General features: G+C 39.0%; 1 protein-coding gene across 4 annotated transcripts in view; it reads left to right on the top strand.

Annotated features, from left to right (window-relative positions):
* EPHB1 (EPH receptor B1) overlaps positions 1 to 24,954 on the top strand; it is a 402,482-nt gene that overhangs the window by 353,456 nt on the left and 24,072 nt on the right. For 2 of the 4 annotated variants that reach the window (XM_081956414.1, XM_081956415.1), the window contains exons 11-16: positions 626 to 873; positions 1,494 to 1,709; positions 10,614 to 10,763; positions 13,550 to 13,743; positions 14,648 to 14,803; positions 15,884 to 17,135. In XM_081956414.1, coding sequence (XP_081812540.1) covers positions 626 to 873; positions 1,494 to 1,709; positions 10,614 to 10,763; positions 13,550 to 13,743; positions 14,648 to 14,803; positions 15,884 to 15,992 — 1,073 coding nt within the window. In that variant the 3' untranslated portion in view covers positions 15,993 to 17,135. The remainder of the gene's footprint in view (positions 1 to 625; positions 874 to 1,493; positions 1,710 to 10,613; positions 10,764 to 13,549; positions 13,744 to 14,647; positions 14,804 to 15,883; positions 17,136 to 24,954) is intronic. The other 2 variants (XM_081956413.1, XM_081956416.1) reach the window with 1 other exon arrangement.

A 24,954-nucleotide genomic window follows, 5' to 3' on the forward strand; every position in this document is an offset into this window, starting at 1 on the left:
AATTCTCATTGTCTTGTACTTCTTCTTTTTAAACATTCCACTCCCTGTTCACCTTTCCCAAAGCAATTGTTTGGGTGTACAATATTGTATTCCTCTGATTGTATTCTCTGAATCACAAAGGACTGTACAACAGTGCATGTTTTTCTTTGAGGTAGCTGTTGAAATTCTTTGCTATTTAAATTCAGTTTTTTTCCAAAATATCTGTAGATATACATATCTATATGTCAGTACAACAGTTTAGCAGTTTAGAACAGCAGTACTCATAGTTATGAAAGAGCTAACCAATAAGAGATACCTGTTTATTTCATAGCTATGGAGAAGAAATACTATGTGCCATTTCACAGTAAGAGAGCATTTTCTTTTTTTGCACAATGGGCGCAACACATTATTGAAATGTTTCCTACCTTACGTGAAGTCTTTAAAAATGAAATATTTTTAATAAAACACTGCCTTTTCAAAGAAATATTTCTAATATCTTGGGAGAAAATAGCACTCTATACATACACCTCATTCAGAATCATCTATCATTCAGAATGAAATCTCTTATATAGTTCTTATTAACCTCTCCTTTTGAAACGCCAAATTGACCAGAATTGGTTTATAACTTATATTGGTCCCATTACAGGAGAATTTGGTGAAGTTTATAAAGGGCGCCTGAAACTGCCTGGCAAGAGAGAAATTTACGTGGCTATTAAGACCTTAAAGGCTGGCTATTCTGAAAAACAACGACGGGATTTCCTAAGTGAAGCCAGCATCATGGGTCAGTTTGACCATCCCAATATTATTCGTCTGGAGGGTGTTGTCACTAAAAGTCGGCCAGTGATGATTATCACAGAATTTATGGAAAATGGAGCCCTGGATTCTTTTCTACGAGTAAGTACAATAGTGTTTTTAAGTGATAATGGACTGGGAATATATAATGAGATCTCTTGCTATTGTAGGATGGTGGTGCAGATTAAGTCATCTCTTTAAATTAATAATTCTAAAACAATGTTTAGAACTCTCTCATTATTTTCATAATGAAATCACATAAGTATGTCTTGAAAGAGTCCACATTTTATGTCTTCTTAGCAACTTCAATTGGGAGAATTGAAATATAACCTTTCTTCCAGTCCCTGGCCCTGCTGCGATTAGACTATGATTTTTCTTAGTTCTGGACAATGGAATCTACTGGGTCTTTTTGCACATCCTCTTAGCTGGATTTTTGTTCTTCAGCTTTTAAAGTTTCCTGTTTGTTTTTCTCTCAACACTTTCATTCTTTCACTAGCAATTTTCTCTAGTTTTCATTTCTCTCTTCTTTATCTCTTCTTCTGAATTAGCTCACTTCCTCTAACTTATGCCTATTCTATTAAATTCCCCCGAATCAGCCTCCCTCCATTTCCAACCATTTCTTTCCTTCTTTATCAATTTTGGGGAGACTTCTATTCCCAACCTATTTTCTAGTTTCTGGTCTTGCGAATGCTTATTTTTGTGTTTATTTTTCACTGTTACAGCAAAATGATGGCCAGTTTACGGTCATTCAGTTGGTGGGAATGCTACGAGGGATTGCAGCTGGCATGAAGTACCTTGCAGAAATGAATTATGTTCACCGTGATCTTGCAGCCAGGAATATCCTGGTCAACAGCAACCTGGTCTGTAAAGTATCTGATTTTGGTCTCTCTCGCTACCTGCAAGATGACACATCAGATCCAACTTATACCAGCTCTTTGGTAGGTAGTTTGCATGTCAGAATGCCTGGGGAGCTGTGGAGATTAACAGGTGTTTTCATTAATTAGCTTTCGGCCTCTTATAATAATTTACATGCTACATTGGTCCTCTTTCTCTAATTAGTTTTACCAAATGGTCCAAATTGAATATATATTTTAATTTTTATCTATGGATGCTAATATAGGAATGTTAATAAAGAAGGCCAAAATTCATTTGAACACATATTGCAAGAGACTGTCCTGATCTCAAGTAGGTAAGATCCAAAAAGAAAGAAGCAAAGAGATTAGGTCTGCTCTAAGGATATGGGAATTAAGCCATGAACAAGCAGGTGATCATAGCAGATGGCAAATCCGAGGGAATAACAAAATAATACTTATCATTAGGACTTGTGATAGGCTCAGCACAGCAGACACCACAGAGCCATTCAACTAAAAAATGAAATTTGTGAAGACACTGGAAATCTGTTCTTCCTGAAAGTTATGTTGTTTCTGAGATATCATACAGCTTCCTCTGTCACATCTCAGATTGCCGACAGCTCATTAAATTTAGATTTACATATTGCAAAGTATAATGAATCTCAGTGGTAAGATGGTATTGGTTATGACCATGATGTTATTACAATTTGTGTATACTAAGTGTCCATGGGATTCTTCCTCTTTAATAAAGGCAATAAATGATCTGCTCAGGGCAAATGTGCCAAATGGAGTTCAAACTAAACTTCTAAAAACAAAGCAAACCAGGATTCCTTGATTCTTGATTTCAAATATGGCTTAAAACAGTTCTCTTATCTAAGAAAGTCACAACAACAAACTTCTAAATCACAACAATTTTAGCTATCACTATTGGAACATATTTGCAAGTGACTTAGGCAGTTTCTCCTTGCAGTTTCCTAAGATCAGCTGCTAGTATCTCCAAATATGGCCAGTGTGGATGAACAACAGCTACTGGGTATTAACAGGTTTATTCAGTCATCAAGATTGCGTATTCAGTTTGTTTTTTGTAGATTTCAGAAAATACATTTGAAATGAAGTCAATGGATCATCTAATTTTGCATATTTTATACTTGAATCATCCTATATTTAAACAGCTTGTCAAACAGCCCTCTTTTTGAAACTCTAAGACAGGCATACTCATCAACCACTCATGAAGTGCTGTACTGTTTCGGATTTTTTTTTTTTTTTTTTTTTTGCTCCCCAGCAGTTGCAAATAATATTATTGGGATATGTGGCTCATGTTTTTGTCCCATTTAAAGGTAAAGGTTCCCCTCACACATATGTGCTAGTTGTTCCCAACTCTAGGGGGCAATGTTCATCTCTGTTTCAAAGCTGAAGAGCCCGCGCTTTCCAAAGACGTCTCGATGGTCATGTAGCCAGCATGACTAAACAGCGAAGGCAGATGGAATGCTGTTACCTTCCCACCAGGTGGTCCGTATTTTTCAACTTGCATTTTTACATGCGTTTGAACTGCTAGGTTGGCAGAAGCTGGGACAAGTAACAGGAGCTCACTCTACTACATGGCACTAGGGATTCGAACTGCGTAACTGCCAACCTTTCTGATCGACAAGTTCAGAGTCTTAGCCACCAAGCCACCAGGTCCCTTTGTTCCATTTAGAAAGATATTAAAATTTTAAAACGATGCCTTGGTCTTGCAAATGCTTCAATCATACTTTTTGAAAAAGTCATTAGCGCACACACACCCACACGCACACACACACCGAGAAAACAAACAGTACAGCAGCGTTTTGGGGTGATAGTTCTAATGTATTCTTTAAAGACTCAAGTATTTCAAAAAGCCTTTGATGCAAAAGAAAAGGATCAAAAATTCCCATTACAGATTGTTGCATAGACCCCAAATATGATAATGGTAATCTAATGGGCCATGGTTTGCAGCCTTTTCCAGATGACACAGGAACACTCAGAAAAGCAATCAAACATGCTGTTCCAGGATCGTTTCCCCTTTTTTGGCTGGTTTAAATAGCCAATACGGTGCAGCCCATCACAAGGGGTGAGGCTGCCATCTCAAAGGTTGTTGAATTGACCGGCATTGCTCTTGTCTCCTCTTGGCCCTGATTGCTCATGGATCAGAAGGGGGGTAGCTCCTCCTCCTTATATGCACTGGCCACTAGGAGCTCCATCTCTGCCTGAAGCCTCAGAGCTCATTTATTATAGCTGTGTTTCTATCTGACTGCACTCAGCCAGCAGCTCATCCAGTCGCTGCAACTGTGATTTCGACATTGACCTGGAGCTTGCTGCTACCTGATCAGAGCCACCGGTCACTCTCAACTCATTGCCACATCTCCCCTGGAGGTGCCAGGGACTGACTTCTCCTCCTCCTCCTCCAAACTAGCATCTGGGGAGGGGTCTGGAGAAGGCACATCCAGAAAGACCATCTCATGAACACATCTTTGCCTCTATTGTCTTCTGCATAGCTACTAAAGCTGTCCAGTTCGCAAAAAGGGAAGTGCCTTGCTGTGTAAAGTTTGGAAGCAGCATTTATCCCTGGCATTGTCTAAATTGAAACTGAAGCCCACATGTAGTATCACTAGTTTCTTGCAGAATAAATTCCAGCAACAAAAATAACAATCAAGGAAAAAAAGGACAAGCCAAATGGCATAAATTATTATAAATATTACAGTTCCATCCCCCCAAAAATGTTTAATTGGTAGAATTGGAGTGATGTTACTTTACACCAAGAATTTCAGCAGTGAAGCAGAAATACATGGCTTAACTAGAAATCCCGTTTCTTCTCTAAACTGCATTTGCAATCCATTTAAATAAATCAGTGTGCGCTTAAATTGTCCACTGAACATAATAGGACCTCAACTACGTCTGGGAAAAAAAGCAGATTTTTATCATCTGTATTTTTATAGTAGATTTATGCTCCAAATGGCCTTTCAGGCAGCTGGAAAGTGATGCAGAGCTTGCAATTACATCATTGCTTCCCATGGTAGATTCATAATTCTGTTCTTGGGGGATAAGTAAGAGAATAGCCTTCAAGCAAATGTCTCTTTTTAAATGGAGCTCTTATTACAGTGGCAAAATCTGTTCTGCCATCCACTTTTAAAAAGGAAATGAAAACCAAAATAACTAATTCTACCCCGGGTCAGTGTTTTGTTTTATTTGTTTCCCCTTCCTTTTATATTAAGCTTAATTGTGACATGAATGTTTGATCTGAAAACACGGTCATTAAAAATGAAACCAACTACTACTATACTAAACCACTATTAACTATTACTTATCTCTCCTTACCAGTCAACCTGTTCAGGTGATATAATACTCACCTGTTCTGACCCCCTTCTCCACGCCTGTGAATAAACCTGAACACAGGCTTGGCTGTTTGCCACTGTTTAATTACTGAGATAACAAATCCTGGCTGAGGGCCCAGACAACTCACGTTCAATAGAGCAACCCAGATAATTCAAATGAAGCAACGCAGATAGTCCAAATGAGCAGACACGGCTAGAATACACAGATATATTTTCTTAACTACTAATTCAAATGGTTGTTTCCTGCAAATGTCCCCTCCCAATGCCTCACCTATAATCTCTCTTGGGAGGAGCCAATCCACAACCACCTGTGCTTGAATCATCTTCTGTGAGTCTGCCTGCTGCAACGGAGCTGCTGCTTCCGTTTTTCAGCCCTTCTCAATCTAGCATCAGGGACAAACTGCTTTGATCCTCCCCACTGCTCCATGCCTCAGGCGCCTCCTGGTGGCCAACCAGCTTCTCTGGTCCCTGCTCTAAGTCTGAACCCTGCACAGAGTCCTCCACATTGTCCAGGGCAGACTCATATGGTTCCTCGCTATCCGAGTCCATCAGCAGCTAAACTGGATCCTGCTGGGCCACAACACTCACCTATTAACCATGATGGCACAAATAGAGTATGAAAATATAGAATTATGTTCCCTGTTGGGATAGTAAACAGATCAGCCCCCCCCCAAAAAAAACAAATTATTTCTGCTCATATCTTAGAGTAATGCTCTAAGAATGAGTAGAAAGAATGAGTAACTGCCCATCTTTCCAACTTGCTTCTACCTATAGTGCAAACCTCACCTGACTATCTCTTTTTTTCTGACTTGTCTCGCTGACATAGTCTTCATTTTATTTCCAGCTCATGAATGACACAGACTTAGCTGTCAAAGTATTATTCTGATACTGTATCACAACAGCCTCATGGTGTGTAACATATGTTAGACTTTACCACCAGTTAGTTTGTAAGAAAGTTAAATGACTGCAGTTAGTAGGAACAGTGACAATAGAGACGGGATAGGGATCAATAATGGGAACAGCAAATTTCATGCCGGGATCATTTTATTTATTTATTTATTTTGCTGGCTGCAGAATGGATGGAAAGCACTTCAGTGAAACAATGGGAAGGGCTGTGAATCTAATTTCCACAGTCCTCTTACAAGTAATCTTCTGACAAGATTGACATGACTCTCTCCCAGGCAGTGTCTACATAGCAATTATTTATACATACTTTCCATTTTCAGCAACTAGCTCCTGACAGAAGGGGGGAAAATATCAAAAGAACTAGGCTTGGTAACAAACTTTGATTAGATGAAAATTTTCTGTTGACCAGAGAAAAAAATTTCCCATCCAACTCTTGTACTATTCATTTTTGCCATCAACTCTGTCATCAATTCTGCCTGTTAACTATCACCCTACTCCATCACCCACTTTTCTCTTGTAAAAGAAGATAATGTTCTTTTGAATTTTATCTTCTTTTACTCAATTGATTAGCCATCTCTGTCCAATTACATGTGGCAATGAATTTCTCAGTGAAAAAAAGTTCAGGTAATTGCCAACGCTAAAATCTTTCTGCAAATTTGAATTCAGACCTACTTTTTATTGTTTGCAGGTTCAGAATAAGAAAATAGTGATTAGCGGATATAAATGTGCGAACAACTTTTCAGTCATTATTTGTAACATGTCCTTTGGAAGTATTGTTGCACTGTACTCTTCCAAATAGAAGTTTTCTAGATTAAAAGTATCCTATGACATCCTTGTTTCTTCCCATAAATTTTTGTTAGTAATATTCATATCTAGCAACAATGAAGGTAATTGAAAAACCTTTATCTTTTTTTCCTGTAAAAACTTCATAGTTGATTTGGAACATGTTTCAGATTGCTGTCTTTCTAAAATATCCATTTTCCTTTCAGCTTTATCCCCTCCCCCTAAGCGATTCAGTGAAACACACAATTTGACTACAGATGCCTACAGTTTTGCATACAATTGTTTATATGGCAGCAGAGGCAGAGGCAGAAGAGAGAGATGAAAATTCTGCTCCTCCTCCTCTGATGCTCTGATATAATAACTATTTGGTAGTATGGCAATGGGGATTGTAACCCCCCCTAAATTTGTGGCAGTAGATACTTTTTCCAAGATGCAAGCAGATAATTCATCGATAAACACAATAAAAACTAATTTATACCAATTTCCTAGTCAAACCACTGAAGTACTTGATAATAAGTCAAGCGCTATTAATGGTTCTGGTCCCCCTCCCTTGTTTACTTCTGTTACACAGCTTCTATTCTTTTTGCCTGCTCAAATAACTGCTTAAGTACAACACAGTTTGGCTAGTTTTATCATCTAGATTAGTGTTTCTCAATTTCATCAGCTTTTGAAATGTGTGGATTTCAACTGGCTAAGGAATTCTGGAAGTTGAAATCAACTATCTTAATGTTTCTGAAATTGAGGAACGTTGATCTAGTTATTGGGGTTACATGTTCAGTGATGTTCAGGTAAAAGTGATGAGCACCAGGCTTTGAATTAACTGAATTTACTGATTCAAACCTAAAACCTTTTCTTCTGTCTGGAGCTATTTCTAATCATAATTCATTAATACTTAGCTTGACCCTTCTAGTATAATGCAATGTACAAAAACATAAAGCTATTTTCTGCATTGGGGGGGAAAAAATTCAATGTTGTCTTTCTTGACATTTCATTCAAGCCATAAGTTTTTCCCCCTTTCTAATACTGATGTGCTTAGAAATTATTTTGAAGTATAATGAAAGGGTACATATATTAGCTACTACATATCACTGGCAATATATAATTTTAAAACGAGAAATGGAAACACTTGCTCTGCTTCATCTGGTATGCTCAGCAAATTGTGATGAGCTGTCATATATATGCCAAAGGCAACCCCAGTTCCTTGCCCTTCCTTTGGTATCTTTCTTAGGGGAAAGTGCCAGAAGCAAAAAAAAAAAATGTTCGTGTTTCACAATACAAACAGCCAAGGGTGAGGAAGTGTCACTCAGGATAAAACCCTGAAGACCATGGTTGCTACTTGATATGCAAAGAGGTGCAAGGAAACAGCTGTTACTGTCAGCTTTGACGTCTGCTGTTGGGCCTAGAAGTGGGAGCACACCTACATATTCTCTGTAGGAAACATGCTGTCCTTTTCAAAACACTTGCTTGTCCATTGGCATTCATGAGCATGAGATTTCGTTAGCTACTGTTTATGCCGAACACCACAGCTGGAATAAATGTCACAATGCTAATTTCGTTTCTCATTCAGAAAGTACTAGTGTCTCTACCATGAAGTATATTAGCTGCAGCCATGAACCAAGCTCTGTTCTCTGGTTGGCATTAATACAATAATTTGAACTAGTTGCTTTATCTCAATCTGGAAATTACGATTCACAGAAACCATTTACTACTTGTACATAGCAATAGTTTATAGGATTATTTATGGGTATATATCAAACTATTGTTTAAAACAACTGCAATCAATGGTCAATCTTCATAGGCCTGCTAACTTCCTCTGAGATTCTCACTGGACTAGGAACTAATCACTTACTTCCAGGTAAACTTCCCTCACAGGAGTGTGGAGAGGAAAATGGGAATGGCACTTAAGCTGCCTTGAATTTATAAGACAAAGACGGAATATATATCTGATGAATAACAATCATACTTTAATTGCTTCTGGAAAACATTCTCCTGCTCTCCATAGAGCAGATTATGTGTAACTCAGTCGTGTTTAGAAAATAATTGGCATTACATATTGCATTAAACCATCTGTTTCTTAAGCATGATTTATTTACTAAATCACAATTGACTTGGATTAATATGCTAAGATACAAACTATGAAATCATTACATCATCGCCTAGTATTGGTTTTGCAACAGAACTCTCCTTTTTTAAAATGCAATTTCTTGGTAACTAAAGGTTGTAGGAAGCAAATATACACTAGTAGTAGTAGTAGTAGTAGTAGTAGTAGTAGTAGTAGTACTTGTTGTTAGTAGTAGTACCATGTTTCCCCGAAAATACGACAGGGTCTTATTTTCTTTTTACTTGCAAAATATTGCCTTGGGCTTATTATAGGGGAGGACTTATTGTTTTGGGGTTGCCAGGGGGCTGCTCCCTTGCAAACTGGCTCCCGAAGAGCTGGGCACAGTCTCAGGGGTGAAGCAGCCATGAGGTGACCAAGCTCACAAGAAACCACTTGGCAAACCCCCTCTCCAGCCGGGCAGAGAGCCATTCACTGACCTAAGGGGTATTCCTAAGGCGCCAAGCCACGTGGCGCTCTGCCCGCTTCGCAGCTCCCACGGCTTGGCACATTAGGGATACTTCCTAGGTCAGTGCATAGAGCTCTGCCCGGCTGGAAAAGGGGGTTGTGCGAGTGCCTGTTACGCCCCCAGCAGGCATGTCTCCTAGCCGAGTCTTCCTACAGCGGTTGCTCTAGGAGTACGCTCTATGGTTGTGGGCTGGCTGCTGGAAGACTCTCTGTACAGAAGACTCTCTTACAGAGAGTTCCAGCAGCCAGCCCACAACCATAGAGCGCACTCCTAGAGCGGCTGCTGCTGGAAGACTTGGCAGCTGAGTTTTGGAGTTTGGAACCGGAGAAGACGTTATGCTCAGAGCATGGCAGCGGCGGTGGCTGCTGCAGGGAGAGCTGGCCCCAGACATGTTGAGGCTAGGAGGCATGACTGCTGGGGGCAGGACAGGCCCTCACGCAACCACCTTCTTCAGCTGGGCAGAGCTCCATACACTGACCTAGGGGGTATCCCTAATGTGCCAAGCCATGGGAGCTGGGGAGCGGGCAGAGCACCACGTGGCTTGGCACCTTAGGGATACCCCTAGTTCAGTAAATGGTGCTCTGCCCGGCTGGATAGGGGGTTTACTGGGTGGCTGCTCGTGAGTGTGGTCACATCATGGCTGCTTCGCCCCTGAGGCTTTGCCCGACTCTTCGGGAGCCAATTCACAAGGGAGCAGTTGCCCGGCAACTCTCCCTCCGGCCAGGCAGAACGCCACTCCTCAACCTAGCGGTATCCCGAAGGCACCAAGCAATGTGAGCGCCTTTCTCCCCCCCAGGCTCCTGCAGCTTGGCGCCTTCAGGATATCACTATGTCGGTGAGCGGTGCTCTGCCTGGCTGGAGGGGGGGTTGTCCAGGGGGTTTATTTTGGGGGGTGGGCTTATATTTTTGCCCACACGAAAAGTGTGGCAAGGCTTTAGTTTCAGGACAGGTCATATATTTGGGGAAACAAGGTAGTAGTAGTAGTAGAATAGAGGTGGAAAGTAGGACACCAGATATATTCTTTACCATAAAGAAACAATTTGGTGGGTTGGAATCATGTGTCTGACACCAAAAATCTGCAATTGGTATTAGTATGCTTGCACTGATGAATAACAGAATCCAGTGTAATTTGTGGATGTTAATGTGTTAATCAGCCTAAGAGCAATATTCAAAAAATGTATGTATTCATATGCAAGAAAAAGAAGGAAAAATGTGTCCTGTCTTTGGAACACATCATTAAATTGAACTCCTTTCCTTTTAAGACTATGCTGCTATTGGAAATTGCAATATATTTAGATAAATACCTACCTATTAAATAGGTTAAACCTTATATAGGTAACCTTTGGTATATTACACTGCTTACCTTCATAATTAATGTCTTTCAGGGTGGAAAAATTCCAGTGAGATGGACAGCACCAGAAGCTATTGCCTACCGTAAATTCACCTCCGCCAGTGATGTATGGAGTTATGGAATTGTTATGTGGGAAGTAATGTCATTTGGAGAAAGACCCTATTGGGACATGTCCAATCAAGATGTAAGTTTATGAAGCCTTCTGCACAACATAGTAAAACTTTGCTTGATTTCTCTAGCAGTGGAGAAAAAAAACACTTATTAAATACTAGTATACTGAAGACTGAAATAATACACCTACATAGCTAGGAGGAAATTTGCAGCAGATTCTTGTATAATACCTTCCCTTCACTAGCCAGCATGTTAGATGTATGTCTGTCTTTCATGTATTTCATGTTCAAACCTATCCATATTAAGTAGGATATTTGCCTGTTATGGGTCTTCAATGCCTTCTGGCAGGCACTTTTTCAGAATACAGAAGTTATTTTTAGTTATAGATGTAATGGCTCTGGAGAATGAGGGAAGTATTTTCCCCAACTAAAGCTCTAACTCCTAAGACACTTCTTTCTACCATGCTCTATGATGTGACCTCCATCTTCCTCACCAGTGATGAATGAGACAGGTTTAAGTCTTCCTTAGCTGCGCTATGTAAAAAGCTGTATTTTGATACCATGCAAGTGCACCCTCAAGAGTGTGAACTCTCTTAGATTTTCCCACCCATATGGAATAACCATGGTGGCACAGTGATTAAAATGCAGTATTGCAGGCTAATTCTGCTGACTGCCCGCAATTTGATTCTCACTGGCTCAAGGTTCACTCGGCCTTCCATCCTTCCAAGATTGGTAAAATGAGGACCCAAATTTTGGGGGCAATATGCTAACTCTTTAAACTGCCTAGTTAGGGCTGTAGAGCACTATGTAGCAGTATATAAGTCTAAGTGCTATTGCACTCCGGGGGGGGGGGGGGACATAGTCCCATTTCCACTTGCAAAGAAGACTGGAGTTAAGATAAATGTTCATTAACAATTTAGCAACCAATCATCCGTTACACTATATAGTAACATTTTTACATGTATTGTGCACATGCAGTTTTAAAAAGAATCCCATCTGTAATTCTTAAACCACACCTTTCTTTCTCTGTGCATAGTGAGGATATCTGCTTTATGTACTAGTCCCTTTCAGACATAACTCGTTGGCTCTGACCCTGTTGCATGCTGAGCTATAGAGAGACACTTGGCAATACTAACTGGGAGATACAAAATCATCAGCTGCTGCTGCTGCTGTTTCTTTCCCCTTCAATGTCTACTGTAAGAAAGAGCATCAGAGATGAAAGAAACGGAGAAGTGGAGAGGAACTGGAAAGACCAGCCAGCCAGTATGTGATAATTGGACACTAAGAGCCTGGCAGGCTTTTGAAATATTTCAGAGACTTTATGAGCGAGGCGTTGAGCCTTGATGAAGTTCTGCACTACAGCATGATAGGCAGAAACAGCGAGTTGTAGTGGCTGCTAACAGGGAAGGGACTGCCTTTATCTTGAAGCAACAGAAGTCAAATTAACCTCTGCATACCCTTTTTTCTCCAGAGCCAGCACTGTTTTGTTGCTCCTTGTGTGCAGAGGGCAAGCTATTTCCTTCATTCCTGATTGCATGCTATTAGTGTGCTGAAATGATTCAACTTTAAAAGGGCTCCATTTTTTAAAGTAAAGAAGGTAGAAGTGCAAAGGGTAGGACCGCTGGATTGGAATTCCAGTTGGTTTAATCTAGTTTTGAGTTCATAATATTGAAAATATTCCATAGTATGTATTTCAGTCCAGATAAGCAAACAATAGAAATCCTTAAGGTAAAGGTAAAGGTTCCCCTTGTTCGTATGTGCTAGTCGTTCCCAACTTTAGGGGGCAGTACTTATCTCTGTTTCAAAGCCGAAGAGCTAGTGCTGTCTGAAGACGTCTCCATTATCATGTAACTGGCATGACTAAATGCCAAAGGCGCACAGAACGCTGTTACCTTCCCGCCAAAGGTGGTTCCTATTTTTCTACTTGCATTTTTACATGCTTTCGAACTGCTAGGCTGGCAGAAACTGGGACAAGTAATGTGAGCTCACTTCATTATGTGGCATTAGGGATTCGAACCTGCAAACTGCTGACCTTTCTGAGTGACAAGCTCAGCTTCTTAGCCACAGAATCACCATATCCCTTAGAAAGCCTTACTAAAGCTTTTTTACAACTTGCGGTTAAGAGAAAGCTATAGGAGTATCTTGAGGTATATGCCAATTTATACCACTAAAGTTGTTATTTTTGCATTGTGATTGAATTCCCATTGGTGTCAGTGAAAGCTTTCCTGTTAAAGCAAATAAGTGTCATAAGTGGAGCTGATTAAGATCAGGATCCTAGCAATTACAGAAAATTTAAGTTTTCTATTTTATAGTCAAAAGTTAGATGATTTATCCCACATGATATTTGGTACTAGCATAATGAACAATATGATAAAAGTTCCATCTCATTGCCATTATTGTATAAGCCAAAACGCATGTTTATAAAATATGCCAAATTTGATTCACATGTAAATCACTAATACTTTCATGGTGGCTTATTAAGATATTTCCTATTTTCTTTTATGTTTTCTTCCTTTGACTGGGGATTTGGCCTTGGTAGTTCTTGGGACATAGCCCATATGTCAGACATGGAAAAATAAATCTATCTTTGATAAATAGTAAATTCTGAGAAAGATGGAGAACACATTTGAATGTTAAATCCTGGAACTTTCAGTTCTTTTTATGTTTATGGACTTGGAATCAACCACTCAAAGACTGCAATAAAATGAAAAATATGCAAGGTTATGCATGTGTAGCAATGGTCTAAGCGTCTTACATTCTGATTAAAATATTATTTTAAGTGCAGTGATTTTCAGAATTATATTTCTTTCTGCTCCATTGCCACACTTACATTATATGTGTATATATATTACATTTATAGGTAATTAATGCAATTGAGCAAGATTACCGGCTCCCTCCACCTATGGATTGTCCAGCTGCTCTACATCAACTTATGTTAGATTGCTGGCAAAAAGACCGCAACACAAGGCCACGGTTTGCTGAAATAGTTAATACTTTAGATAAAATGATCCGAAATCCAGCGAGCCTCAAAACTGTGGCTACCATCACCGCTGTGTAAGTTTCCACATGTGTTACTATGTTTTAATTGGGGCCTAAAGCATCATATTGAAATTTACAAATAAAGCTGTAGCTAGTTAAAGGATACTTGGAGGATCAGCTATCCCTCTTTAATTAATACATTAGATTTAAATAGATGTGCAAAATATCAAACCTTTTTATAAGTTCCTTTCTGACAAAATAGCATTAGATAATTTATAGTTTGATTAATGAATGTTTCTAATTGCTGTTGCAAGAAATGACCAGGATTTCTTTTTCAGTTGCAATTAGAATAATATTAAAGAATGTTGAAATACCAAAAGTATCAGTAACTGCATTTACTTCAGTTCCACCGATTAAAATAAATGCTTGCTCATTCCAGTTTGCCCAATCAATTCATAATAATCACACTGTTGTCTAGAAGACTACCAGATCAGCTCAGGGGTGAAATGCTACCGGTTCGGACCAGTTCATCCAAACCGGTAGTAAAAAATGCTACTGGTTCAGGCGAACTAGTATTTGTGATGATCAGCTGGGTGACGATCAGCTGTGACATGCAATTTATATTGGCTAGAATCATCGGATTTCCTGCTTTCTAGTTCATCTAAATTGTGTGGCACAGCAGATCTACCCCCCCCCCCCTTGCTGTTCTACTTACCTTTGCAGACTCGGAAGGCTTCAAAATGTTCCTTTTTTAGCACTGTCCGGGCACGCCTCAGGCACGTACTCGGTAGCAAACTCACCGAATCGGTAGTAGACTTCAGAGGATTTAATCGCTGGATCAGCTCCAGTTTCAAATGAACAGTACTAGAAGATCAAGCAAATCATTGTAAAAGGAATAAAAGGAGTAACTCTTTTACTGTCTATATTTCTGTTCTAAATTAAATCCCATCTCTGACCCACTGCTTGCCTTCTCTTCCAGGCCTTCTCAGCCACTGTTGGATCGCTCCATCCCAGATTTCACTGCCTTTACCTCAGTAGAAGATTGGTTGAGTGCCATCAAAATGAACCAGTACAGAGACAGTTTTCTAACTGCTGGCTTCACATCCCTTCAGTTAGTTGCACAAATGACATCGGAGTAAGTGGCACCTTCTCATTCCCTATTTGCTTCAATGGTGGAAGAAGATGAGATCAAGCTTTTCTTTTCATGCTTCAAATAATCAACAAATTAAATCTGGATCAGAGACAGGATTTTGCACCAGGAATATGCTAATCTTCTGAAAACAGGCAGAAATATACTGTTGATTATTGTTTTGGTTGGCCTTTGAAAATTAACTGATTTATGCTTATTTCTTAAATGGATTTTTTTGGCATTTTGGTTTGTTTTGGTTGAGATGACTTTAGTTAAGCTATTTAATGAATGTTTTATTTATTATTAACTGCTTTTGGAATTAATATAAAAAATCACCAATGAGAAACACATATATAAGTCAGGAAAATAGATCATTCATAACTTGCAAGGCAACATGCCTCTACCCAAAAGCACTTTCACACTCTTCCTTTGCTTCTCTTTGCAGGCCTATGTGCCTCCATAATCTTTTTGTGCTCTGGAAATTCTCACACGTTCCTTCCATCTGCCATACTATATATTCATCAGTGTCATGCATCTTCACACTCTCTTCAATCAGCACTTTATAGTTTTTAGAATTCACTAACAAGCTGCCAGCTTCCAACCAGATCTCTGAGAAATTTGAATCCATAAACTGGGGAGTGTCTCACATTGTTCCTTTCATTCAGAGATTACAATAACTCTACCAATTAGTATACAGGATTCATGTAGTGACCAGTCAATTTAGAAATTAGACATTTCTCAGAAATTCTTCTCCTTGCTTATATTATCGTCATTTGTAATAACAGAGTAGCTTATCATCTCAAGACACCTGGGAAGTTAGAAACTTCAAGGAAGTGAAAACTAAGTCTCTGATCCTTTACTTAAGCATCTATTTGTTATGGGTTTGAGAAAAACTACTCTTTTGAATCATGCACATATACATTCATTCAACATCTTTTATCAGTGCTGATTGTTCATCTTAGGATAACAGCTTCACTTTCTGCAACTGCATTTTGAATTTGCCAGCTCATGTATCTTGTCCATATAAAGCAGAGGAGACAAAGACCTCTGCTCCACAAGTATGATCCTGTCTCTTATCTTTTGCAGAGATCTTCTAAGAATAGGGGTGACTTTAGCCGGACACCAGAAGAAGATCCTGAGCAGTGTCCAGTCTATGAGAGTACAGATGAGCCAGTCACCAACTGCGATGGCATGATGCTGCGTGTCTTCTTACAACAATGGGAAAAAAGAGGGGAGGACAGAAGAGAGTTGGATGTGGGAGGGGAGGGGAAGCTGACAAGGCAGTTGTGATGTCTATAGAAATTGGATAATTGTTTGAGAACTCTTATGCGCTGCAGACAAAAAATATATGGAATTTGTTTCTAAATGGCAAATTATGTTTCTCACACCAACAGAAGCACATTTACTGATGCCATGGGAAACAGAATATAAATAAGTATAAATATGTACAAATCAAATATTTAAAAAAGTGAAGAAAACCAATGTGTTTTGGGAAGAAAAGAGACTTCAGTCCTACCACCAGTGAGCAGTAGTCAAGAGGCCAATGGAGAAGAAAGAAGCAACCAGAGCAACAATCTTCAGCAGTCAGATTCCCTTCCTTCTCTTCTTTAGTTCTTCTTCCAGAGTCATTCTTATCCACCCATTTCCCTCTTTGGCTCATAAACTATGGCAAATGCTGTTCAACAGTTCCTACAGATAAGAACATCAAAACATTGTGCCATCAGTTACAAAGGACTTCACTGACCACTGCATGGGGGATCCAGACCAATCCAGTTAATGTCTTCATATTGAAGAAGAGTTGTACCTTCAATAGAAAATCCTGTTTTTTCTTTTGCTTGCATTTTTTGGCAAAAGGGAAAACGATATCCTCACAGGAAAAAAAGGGGAAAAAAAGATGTTCCCGCAAGTGTGTGCGTGTCGTCTGTATGCCAGCTTAACTGTGGAGTCACTCACAGCTTATCCATAACAGAAGAAAAAACAACCAAGCTGGACTGGTGGCTGATAATTCTATCTTTTTCACGGAACTTGGGGATCCATTGGGAGACGGAAGTGATGTGCCTTGCTTTCTGTCTAGTTCAACTGTGCATGGAATGTGTGTCCTGGGAAATGAAAAGAGAAAAAGAAAGCAAATGAATTTCTAAGGACAAAGGAAGCAGAAGTATTCACTGTGCAAGAAGGTTTTCATGTAGAACAATTACGGAATGTTCAGCTGTAAAGTCAACTAAGCAGAAGGCTTAGTCCTCCAGTGACCAGAAAAAGATGGCTTGAAAATCTTTAGTTCCATTATTTGGACCTCAGGATTTTGATATATATTGATTTTGGTTTCATGGCATCAGAGGTAGGTTCCTATATCACTTCTGTCCCCTTGCCCACCCTTTTCTTACTAGTCTTTTCTCATTGTTTCTTTAACACTCTAACATGCATTCAGCTCTTCCTTTTCTATATTTGATTTTACTATTAATTGCGAGTGTCATTCTTTATTTAAAATACTTAACTTAAAACAGAATTTCTCTGCTTATCTCAGAGTGCTTTGTGAATTAAGATTGCCATTCTTCTTCTGCTAACCCACATAATAAGAGTATGTGGAGAGTTTATGCAAAACAATGATCTTTCAGGCAGGCTTTTTCCTAGGCTGGGTATATTATCATTTAATCGTTCCACTATCAAAGGAACATAAAAAAATTGTTGGCATCAATAGATTACTTATCCATTTTTTTTCAAGGACAACCTGCATTCTGGCTTTCAGAATCAGATACCTATTAAGTCATCTCAGAGAACCAATGCCAAAGAAGACACTGCTAAGGGGCTTGATAGTGTTGGATAGTAGCACCCACTGTCTATATTAGGGCTTCCCCCCTTCCTTTAAAAAAGCTCAAGAAGTTTTGTGCATGGCTTCCTTGCCATGACTACTGCAGAAGCAAAGCTATGAAAGTTTCGTCCATACCCCACATGTTTGCTACGTAGACATGTCTTAACACTTAAGTGTAGTATATGGGAAGAATCTGTGGTGCAAAGTATTTTGTTCCTGAAATATAGGTGTGTGAGAAGATATGTTGATTCCAAGCAGGTTATTTCTACAATATTTTGCATCTTTATTATTTTTGAGCATTGCACTGATTTTTTTTGAGAGGGGGGAGGAGGAAACAGATATCCAAGATGTTTTTTTCCCTATATCAGCCACTGCTGTTGCTGCCACTGCATCTTTATTGTGGACGATAAAAATGTTATTTACTATAAAGTGGAGTAATGCTATGAAGATAATATTTTCTGTTCTGCTCCTTGGTCATTATGTTATAATCCATTTCTGAAACTGTTGGTGCTGAGCATTTTCTTCAAAGTGACCAGGGATCAGAACAAAGAGTGGCAGGGCATTTTGGTAGAATAGATCTTGTACTCAGTAATTCTTATTTTATGGATAATAGCTTTAGCATTTACCAAAACTCAGCAGTAAGTAAGCTGATCATTGATTTGTGGTTAGAAAAGATCTGTTTTTATTGTTACTTTGAGATTTTGAATATAACAGGCAGTCATATGAAGTTATGTGCCCTGCAGCTATAAAATGTTGACCAGTCAGAATTAATTCCAGTTATTCCATGGAAAGCTAATGATTATCATTTATTATATGAAGTTGGAACAGGGGTCAAATTGGCTATTATTTTATATTTAAACTGCAGTATGCAATTGAATTTGTGACTGTTGCTCTGGGGCCTTCTACAAGTTACAAGATCAATTTGTTTATTCCTCCACCAGTTGCTTTATTTCTGACTCATAACTTTCCCCACAGGAAGTAAACAAAAACAATTAGCATTGGCACACCAATAAAGGATTTTATTTTATATCCAATACTGAGGGAATCTTAAAATGAGACAACTGAGGAAAGAAAGGTTTTTACCCTTTCCGATTAACAGAGGATGGATCATAATCCAATTTGAACCATCCTCTCCAGGTACCTGAGGCAAATATTTGGGGTCAGGACTATATTTCCAGAAATAAACAGGGCCAATGTGTCAGGACCAAAAATACGAACTAATAATCACTGTTATTCTAATGATTGCTGTTGTGATTAGCATTATTATTACCTTTACAGTTATTTTTCCAATACTGCTAGTATTATAGTATCATTTCAATAATATTGCCATAATTCATACTATCAACATTTCATTGTTAATGTTATTTACGGTTTATTTTCTTGAAGAAAAACATCCTGCAGTATTTTCTACCAGTTGTCACTCAATTTCATGAGAGAGAACTTATTTTAATTCTTTAAATTCCAAATGTCATTGAAATTCTCATGAGGGGTGTGTGATTATACTTGTGCTTTTTTATATTTATTTACGTAAATCCGGTCTTTCATTGCACAAGTAGTCCTCGACTTACAACTATTCACTTAACAACTGTTCAAAGTTATCACAGCTCTGAAAAAAATGACTTACAACTGGTCCCTGCGTTTAAAGCCATTGCAGCATCCCCATGGTAACAGTGATCAAAATCCAGCATCTTGTTAACATCGTTGTAGCATCCCGAGATCATGTAATCACCATTCGTGATGTTCCAGCTGGCTTCTGAAAAGCAAAGACAATGATGGAAACCTGATTCACTTAACAATGACACATTTCATTTAACAACTGTAGTAATTCACTTAACAACCATGATAAAAATGATTATAAAATTGGGTGTGATTCACTAAGCCACCTTGCTTAGCAATGGAAAGTCTGCTTCCAACTATGATCATAAGTCGAAGACTTTCTGTACTCTATAATCCAGGGGTGTCCAAACTTAAGTTTGGACACCCCTGCTATAATCATTTCTTCTTGGTCTGCAACTTCCCCAGGTTCCCATGTTGTAACTAAATCTTTAAAAAAAAACATTGCAAGAAAACTGCCATGAAACTTTTTGCACATTAGGAAGTATAAGCAACCAGCGAGGTTTTAGGATGCAATAAAATAGTTAACAGAAATTAATAACAATGCTATTGTTAATTATAATACAGCTACAAGACAAATCAAAGGAAATGTGAGAGAGTCTCTTTCATACCAGATGCCTGAATATTAAAAGGCAGATTTCAACTCAACAACATCACTACTTTTTAAATTATTGGCATTGTACGCCTCTATATTTCTCTGCCTATGGTTTGTTGAAAGATTGCAGGAAATAAGAAGCAGAAGGATTTTTGTAAAGGTTTCGTTTAAATTACTGTATTCTGTTACATGTTTAATGCCGCCACAAACCAGCAATTGAAGTTAATGTAAATTGGGCAATGACATAGGAGAGCTCTCTGGAGGCTCCCCGAAAGTCCTTGGGGGCCACATGCAGTTCAAAGATTACTGTTGTCTTTCCCTGCTTCAGAATGAGCAAAATTCAATAGATCAGCTGTGTACTTTGTTAAGTCATGTAATGTTTAGCTCTAGGTGAGCTTCCTTATCAAGGCTGAGCTGCTCTGAAAATGTGACACAGACAGGAGCAATATCGTGTCTCTAGAAAACAAAAGCAATAGGAGGGACCAGCTTATTTATGGCGAACGTCTAACACTTTGTTTTTCTTTTTATGTCGCTATTATTTTAAGGTGTTTGAAAACTTCCCTGCTGCCCAGATTAGAAGTAAATGCTAACAAGATACAAAATAAAAGGAATATGTTTTATCTCGCATAGGCTGTCCAGGCTGGTAGGGAAAGAGAGAGAAAGTTCCTTGTTTAACAGCATGAAAGAGCCCTGTCCGATAATTTGTCATGAATCTCTTGAAGTAACGTGTGTAAAAATCAGTATTCAGCTATGTTGTCAAACCAAATGCAACATGCGTGGAAAAGATGTATTCTGAATATTAATCTTATAAAGAGGCCATTGAAATTCACACAAGGTGGACTGAAAGCCTTTGTGCTCATGTTTTATGACTTTTGCTTTTATTACAATAAATTCAAAAAGTATGAATGTATGACTATGATGGCTGAATTTATAAACATAACATTTTGCCTGTCTGACTACTCAGTTAATGGAATGTATGACATTTTTCTATAGCTCTGAAGTCTTATTTCATCACATTTGTGAAATTTATTAGCCTTTCCTAGAAGTAACAGAGCAATTACCTTATTACCTATCTGGTGATAATAGGAAAATGGCCATTTTGGCTTCTGTGTCATGGAAAGGTAGTCATATACACTGTAGGAAGGATTCAGCATTCTACATTCTTTGAGAAACATAATTTCTTTACAACTCCCTAGTTTGGGGGGGGGGGGGGAGAAGGCAAATTCAATGCATAATAGTAACAGCTAAGAAAATTGATTTAAAAAATATTTCACAAAAACACAAGACACAGACATAGAAACACCATTTAGGCTAGTGTTTCTCAATCTCAGCAATGTCAAGAAATATGGATTTCAGTTTCCAGAATTTCCCAATTCACACGACTTTAGTTCAACAAATCCAACCCGTTTAATGCAGACATGCAACATGCATACAAGTGTATTCCTAGTAGATACTGAAAGGTATACTGAGTGTGAAGAGGAACCCAACTATTGGTTCCACTATTGGACTGCTGTTACTTTGATGATTTCCCCCCCTGAAGTTCAGCTTCTACCTGTCTTCCTATATCCATTAGTCTATGTCCTCAAAGATAGAACAGATCTTGACCTGTATGCAAACTTTCAGGTTTTTTTATGAATGCTATCATATGCTTAGGAGGTTCCTTCAAATCCTTTCATAGGACTTGATTTCTATGGACTTTGCGCCTTGTTTTTTGAGTCTGTTCCAGTTTCTCCAAACTTGGCACAATATGTAATGTAATGTAGCTGAGGCAGAATAAGGTGGAACTTTTATATTTTCTTGGATTTTTCTTTGAAGGGTGGGGAGTAATTCTACTTCTCGATTCAGTCTTAAGTTCACTTGCCTATTTTGTAGATAATCACATTCTTGAAATATGTTGCTTGCAACCAAATACCTTTGCAATATATTTTTATACAAGAGCTATCTTTTTCACATGTACAGTGACTAAGCCCATTCTAAACTCTCCATTTTATTTCTGCCCTAAATGTAAAAAAAAAAAAAAGTTTCTTATTTGCAACACATTTCTTTATCAAGATCATTTCTCATTTTTAGTTCATGTCTTCTAAGGTGTTGCCTATCCAAACCACCTCTGTATCATTTGCAAATTTGACAAGTATTTCTTCCACTTCTTCATGCAAATTAATAAAAATATGGAAGAGCAAAAACCCTGCATCGAATCTTGTGGCACTCTAGTCAATAGGGCATTCCCAATGCAATAAGGATCCATTGATAAATGCAGTTTTCAGCCAGCTCATTCATGTAATTCACACACTAACCCACACAGAACTGTCTTGTAAATCAGAATGCCATGGAATACTTTACCAAAAGCTTTGATGAAATAAAAAGGTACCATGTTTATAACACGTACGCAAATTAGGAAGGAAGTTATTCAATTGAGAAATAAAATAAATTTAATCTGGCAAGAGTAACTCTTACAATAATTCTTGCTTAATTCTAGTAATTATTATATTATGTTTCATGATCAAATTCTTTATGATCTTCTTGTAGAATCTTCCCAAATGTTTTTATTACAGTGTCGGGACTGAATCCTCATTTTACTCATTTTTGAACATAAGGACATTTACCCTCCTTTTTATGATTTCGCAGAGATAATGCATAAAATTTAAGCCTGCTCATTAGCCAATTTTTTTAATACCCCAAGATGTGCTTCACATAATTCTGAAGATTGAATGTGTCTATGGAGATTGTCAACCAGGTCAAGGTTGTCCCAAAGATGCTTTTCAAAAGACAACTGGACTTTCTTGGGTTTTTTTTCTTCTTGAAAGTGTTTCGCTTCTCATCCAAGAAGCTTTTCCCTTTCGGAAAGCACCTGTAAAGCATGCAGAGCACATATTTTTCTGACCATGGCTGGTCCATGTCTGCACATCCATAAATACTTTTGTCGGTTTCAGAACTAATAAAGTAGAAAGAATTAAAATAATTAAATAGATGATCTAGGTAGGTTTTATCTTTTTAAATTGAAAAGGAAGTAAGGGGGTAGGTGGAGAAACATGGGTTTCATTTGACTTCCACTTATTCCTGTGCTACTTATGCTTTTCATGAGATCTCCAAATGGAATTCATTTGGATTCCCAACATAAAAAAATATATTTAAACAAATAGCTCACATTTCACAAGGCCACTATGTCCCATAAGATTAAGATATTATTGTTCTTACTGTAAATTCCCAAAATTTTGGGTTCAAATTCTAAATTTACAAAATTTGAGGAAAATATGAAAGTAGAATCCAATAAGATATCAGAATTTTTTTTTAAAAAAGTGCATGTCATAAATTCCTACAAAATAGTGTGACCGTATACAGTGGCTGAAGGCTAACTACTGATTTGTTTCAGTACTTAGTAACCTTTATTTACAAATCACTTAACCTGTGTTTTCCTTGATTTTCCAATTTAAAGACTTTCTTCTTGGCCTTAATGTTCCATGTAAATTCAGTATGCGTGTACGTTTGCGCGCACACACTCACACACATATATATTATATATGTATGTAAATATTGTAAAGACTCCTTTTTTTCTGTATCCCACTTTTTTTGTGAGGTGGAAGGCAGGTCCAAATGGCTACTGACATGAATGACCAGTGCTCCCTTCACATTGTCTAGTGCTTCAAGCTACAGAATAATCAATAGCTATACTGTATAGGTTTATCTACGCTTGGCCACTCCATATTAACCCATAATTTATTTTCTACCCCATAGGTTATCCTAAGTATGTACTTATTTGTATGTTTGCTCAAAATCAACAATATGTTCTGTTCTGAAAAACAGATGTACTTCTCTGCATGAAAATTATGTGAGGGATGTGGAATACGATCAGCCTCAGAGATAGGCTTAGCCAAGAAATGGATAACTTGGGGATTGCTGGAATGCTGCTTTATTTGTGTAGGGTCTATTAAAGATAACCTTGAAAAAAAAAGAATTCTTGCAGATCTTAACTTTCGCTAGGCATTGCCAATTATAGGGGGTGCTGTTCATCTCCATTTCAAGACAGTCCAAAGACATTTCCATGGTCACGTGGCCAGCACTGTTACCTTCTCATTAAAATGGTACCTATTTATCTACTTGCATTTGCATGCTTTAGAACTGCTAGATTGATAGGAGCTGGGGCAAGGACCGGAGCTCACCCCATCATGTGACACTTGTTTCTCAAACCTAGGCTACCATGCAAACACTTTCCAGCCAACACGCCCAGTGTCTTAACCACTGAACAACTACACCACCTAGAATCTGGGTTTATTAATCCAGAGAGGTGGAGGAAGCGGGGGATTAGGGGTTTTTTAGCGAAATGTTTTTTAAAATTTTTAAGGGGTTCCAGGGAAGGGGGGAGGGTTATTCAACCTGGGGGTATGGATACAGCCAGGTCAACAGGTAGGATCAGGACGGAGGGGAGCGGAGTGGGGGAGGCGAGAGGATACAGTATTCCTATAGGGGGGATTCCGATAGCGACGGTCGTAGGGAGGGGCGGGCGCGAGAACACCAGAAGAACGCATGGTCGGTTGGGAGACCGGGGCTGTTGGACACGCCCGGTCGCTTGTACCAACCCCCGCAGTCTAGGTGGACAGGATCGGCAGACCCTGGGCCTTAGGCTGATGTTATGTAACGCGAGGTCCGTGGTTAACAAGGCCCCCCTCATCAGGGACTTGATCTCAGAGGGGGAGCCGGACCTCGCAGGAATAACGGAAACCTGGTTGGGCCCGGAGGGGGGGGTTGCCCCTCGGGGAAATGTGCCCTCCAGGTTACCAGGTATTCCATCAGCCACGGGCCCAGGGTAGGGGCGGTGGGGTAGCGATAATCATCCGGGAAGATTTGGCTCCAAGAGAATTCACTGTGTCGCAGACATCTGGTTGTGAGTCTCTGGGCGTGAAATGGGGCCCAGGGAGTCAGTTGGGTCTGTTGATAGTATACCTGGCTCCCCGCCATACATCAACGGCCCTGCCCGGACTCCTCGAGCTGATCGCGGAGATGGCGGTTGAGACCCCCAAGTTATTAGTGATGGGGGATTTCAATCTGCCGCCGACGAGAGAGGCATCCGAGGCAGCCCGGGAATTCATGGCTTCCATGACAGCCATGGATCTGACTCAAGTAGTTCGGGATCCCACACACGAA

Source organism: Natrix helvetica (genome assembly GCF_964273705.1).
Source record: "Natrix helvetica genome assembly, chromosome: 5".
Taxonomy (NCBI): Eukaryota; Metazoa; Chordata; class Lepidosauria; order Squamata; family Natricidae; genus Natrix; species Natrix helvetica.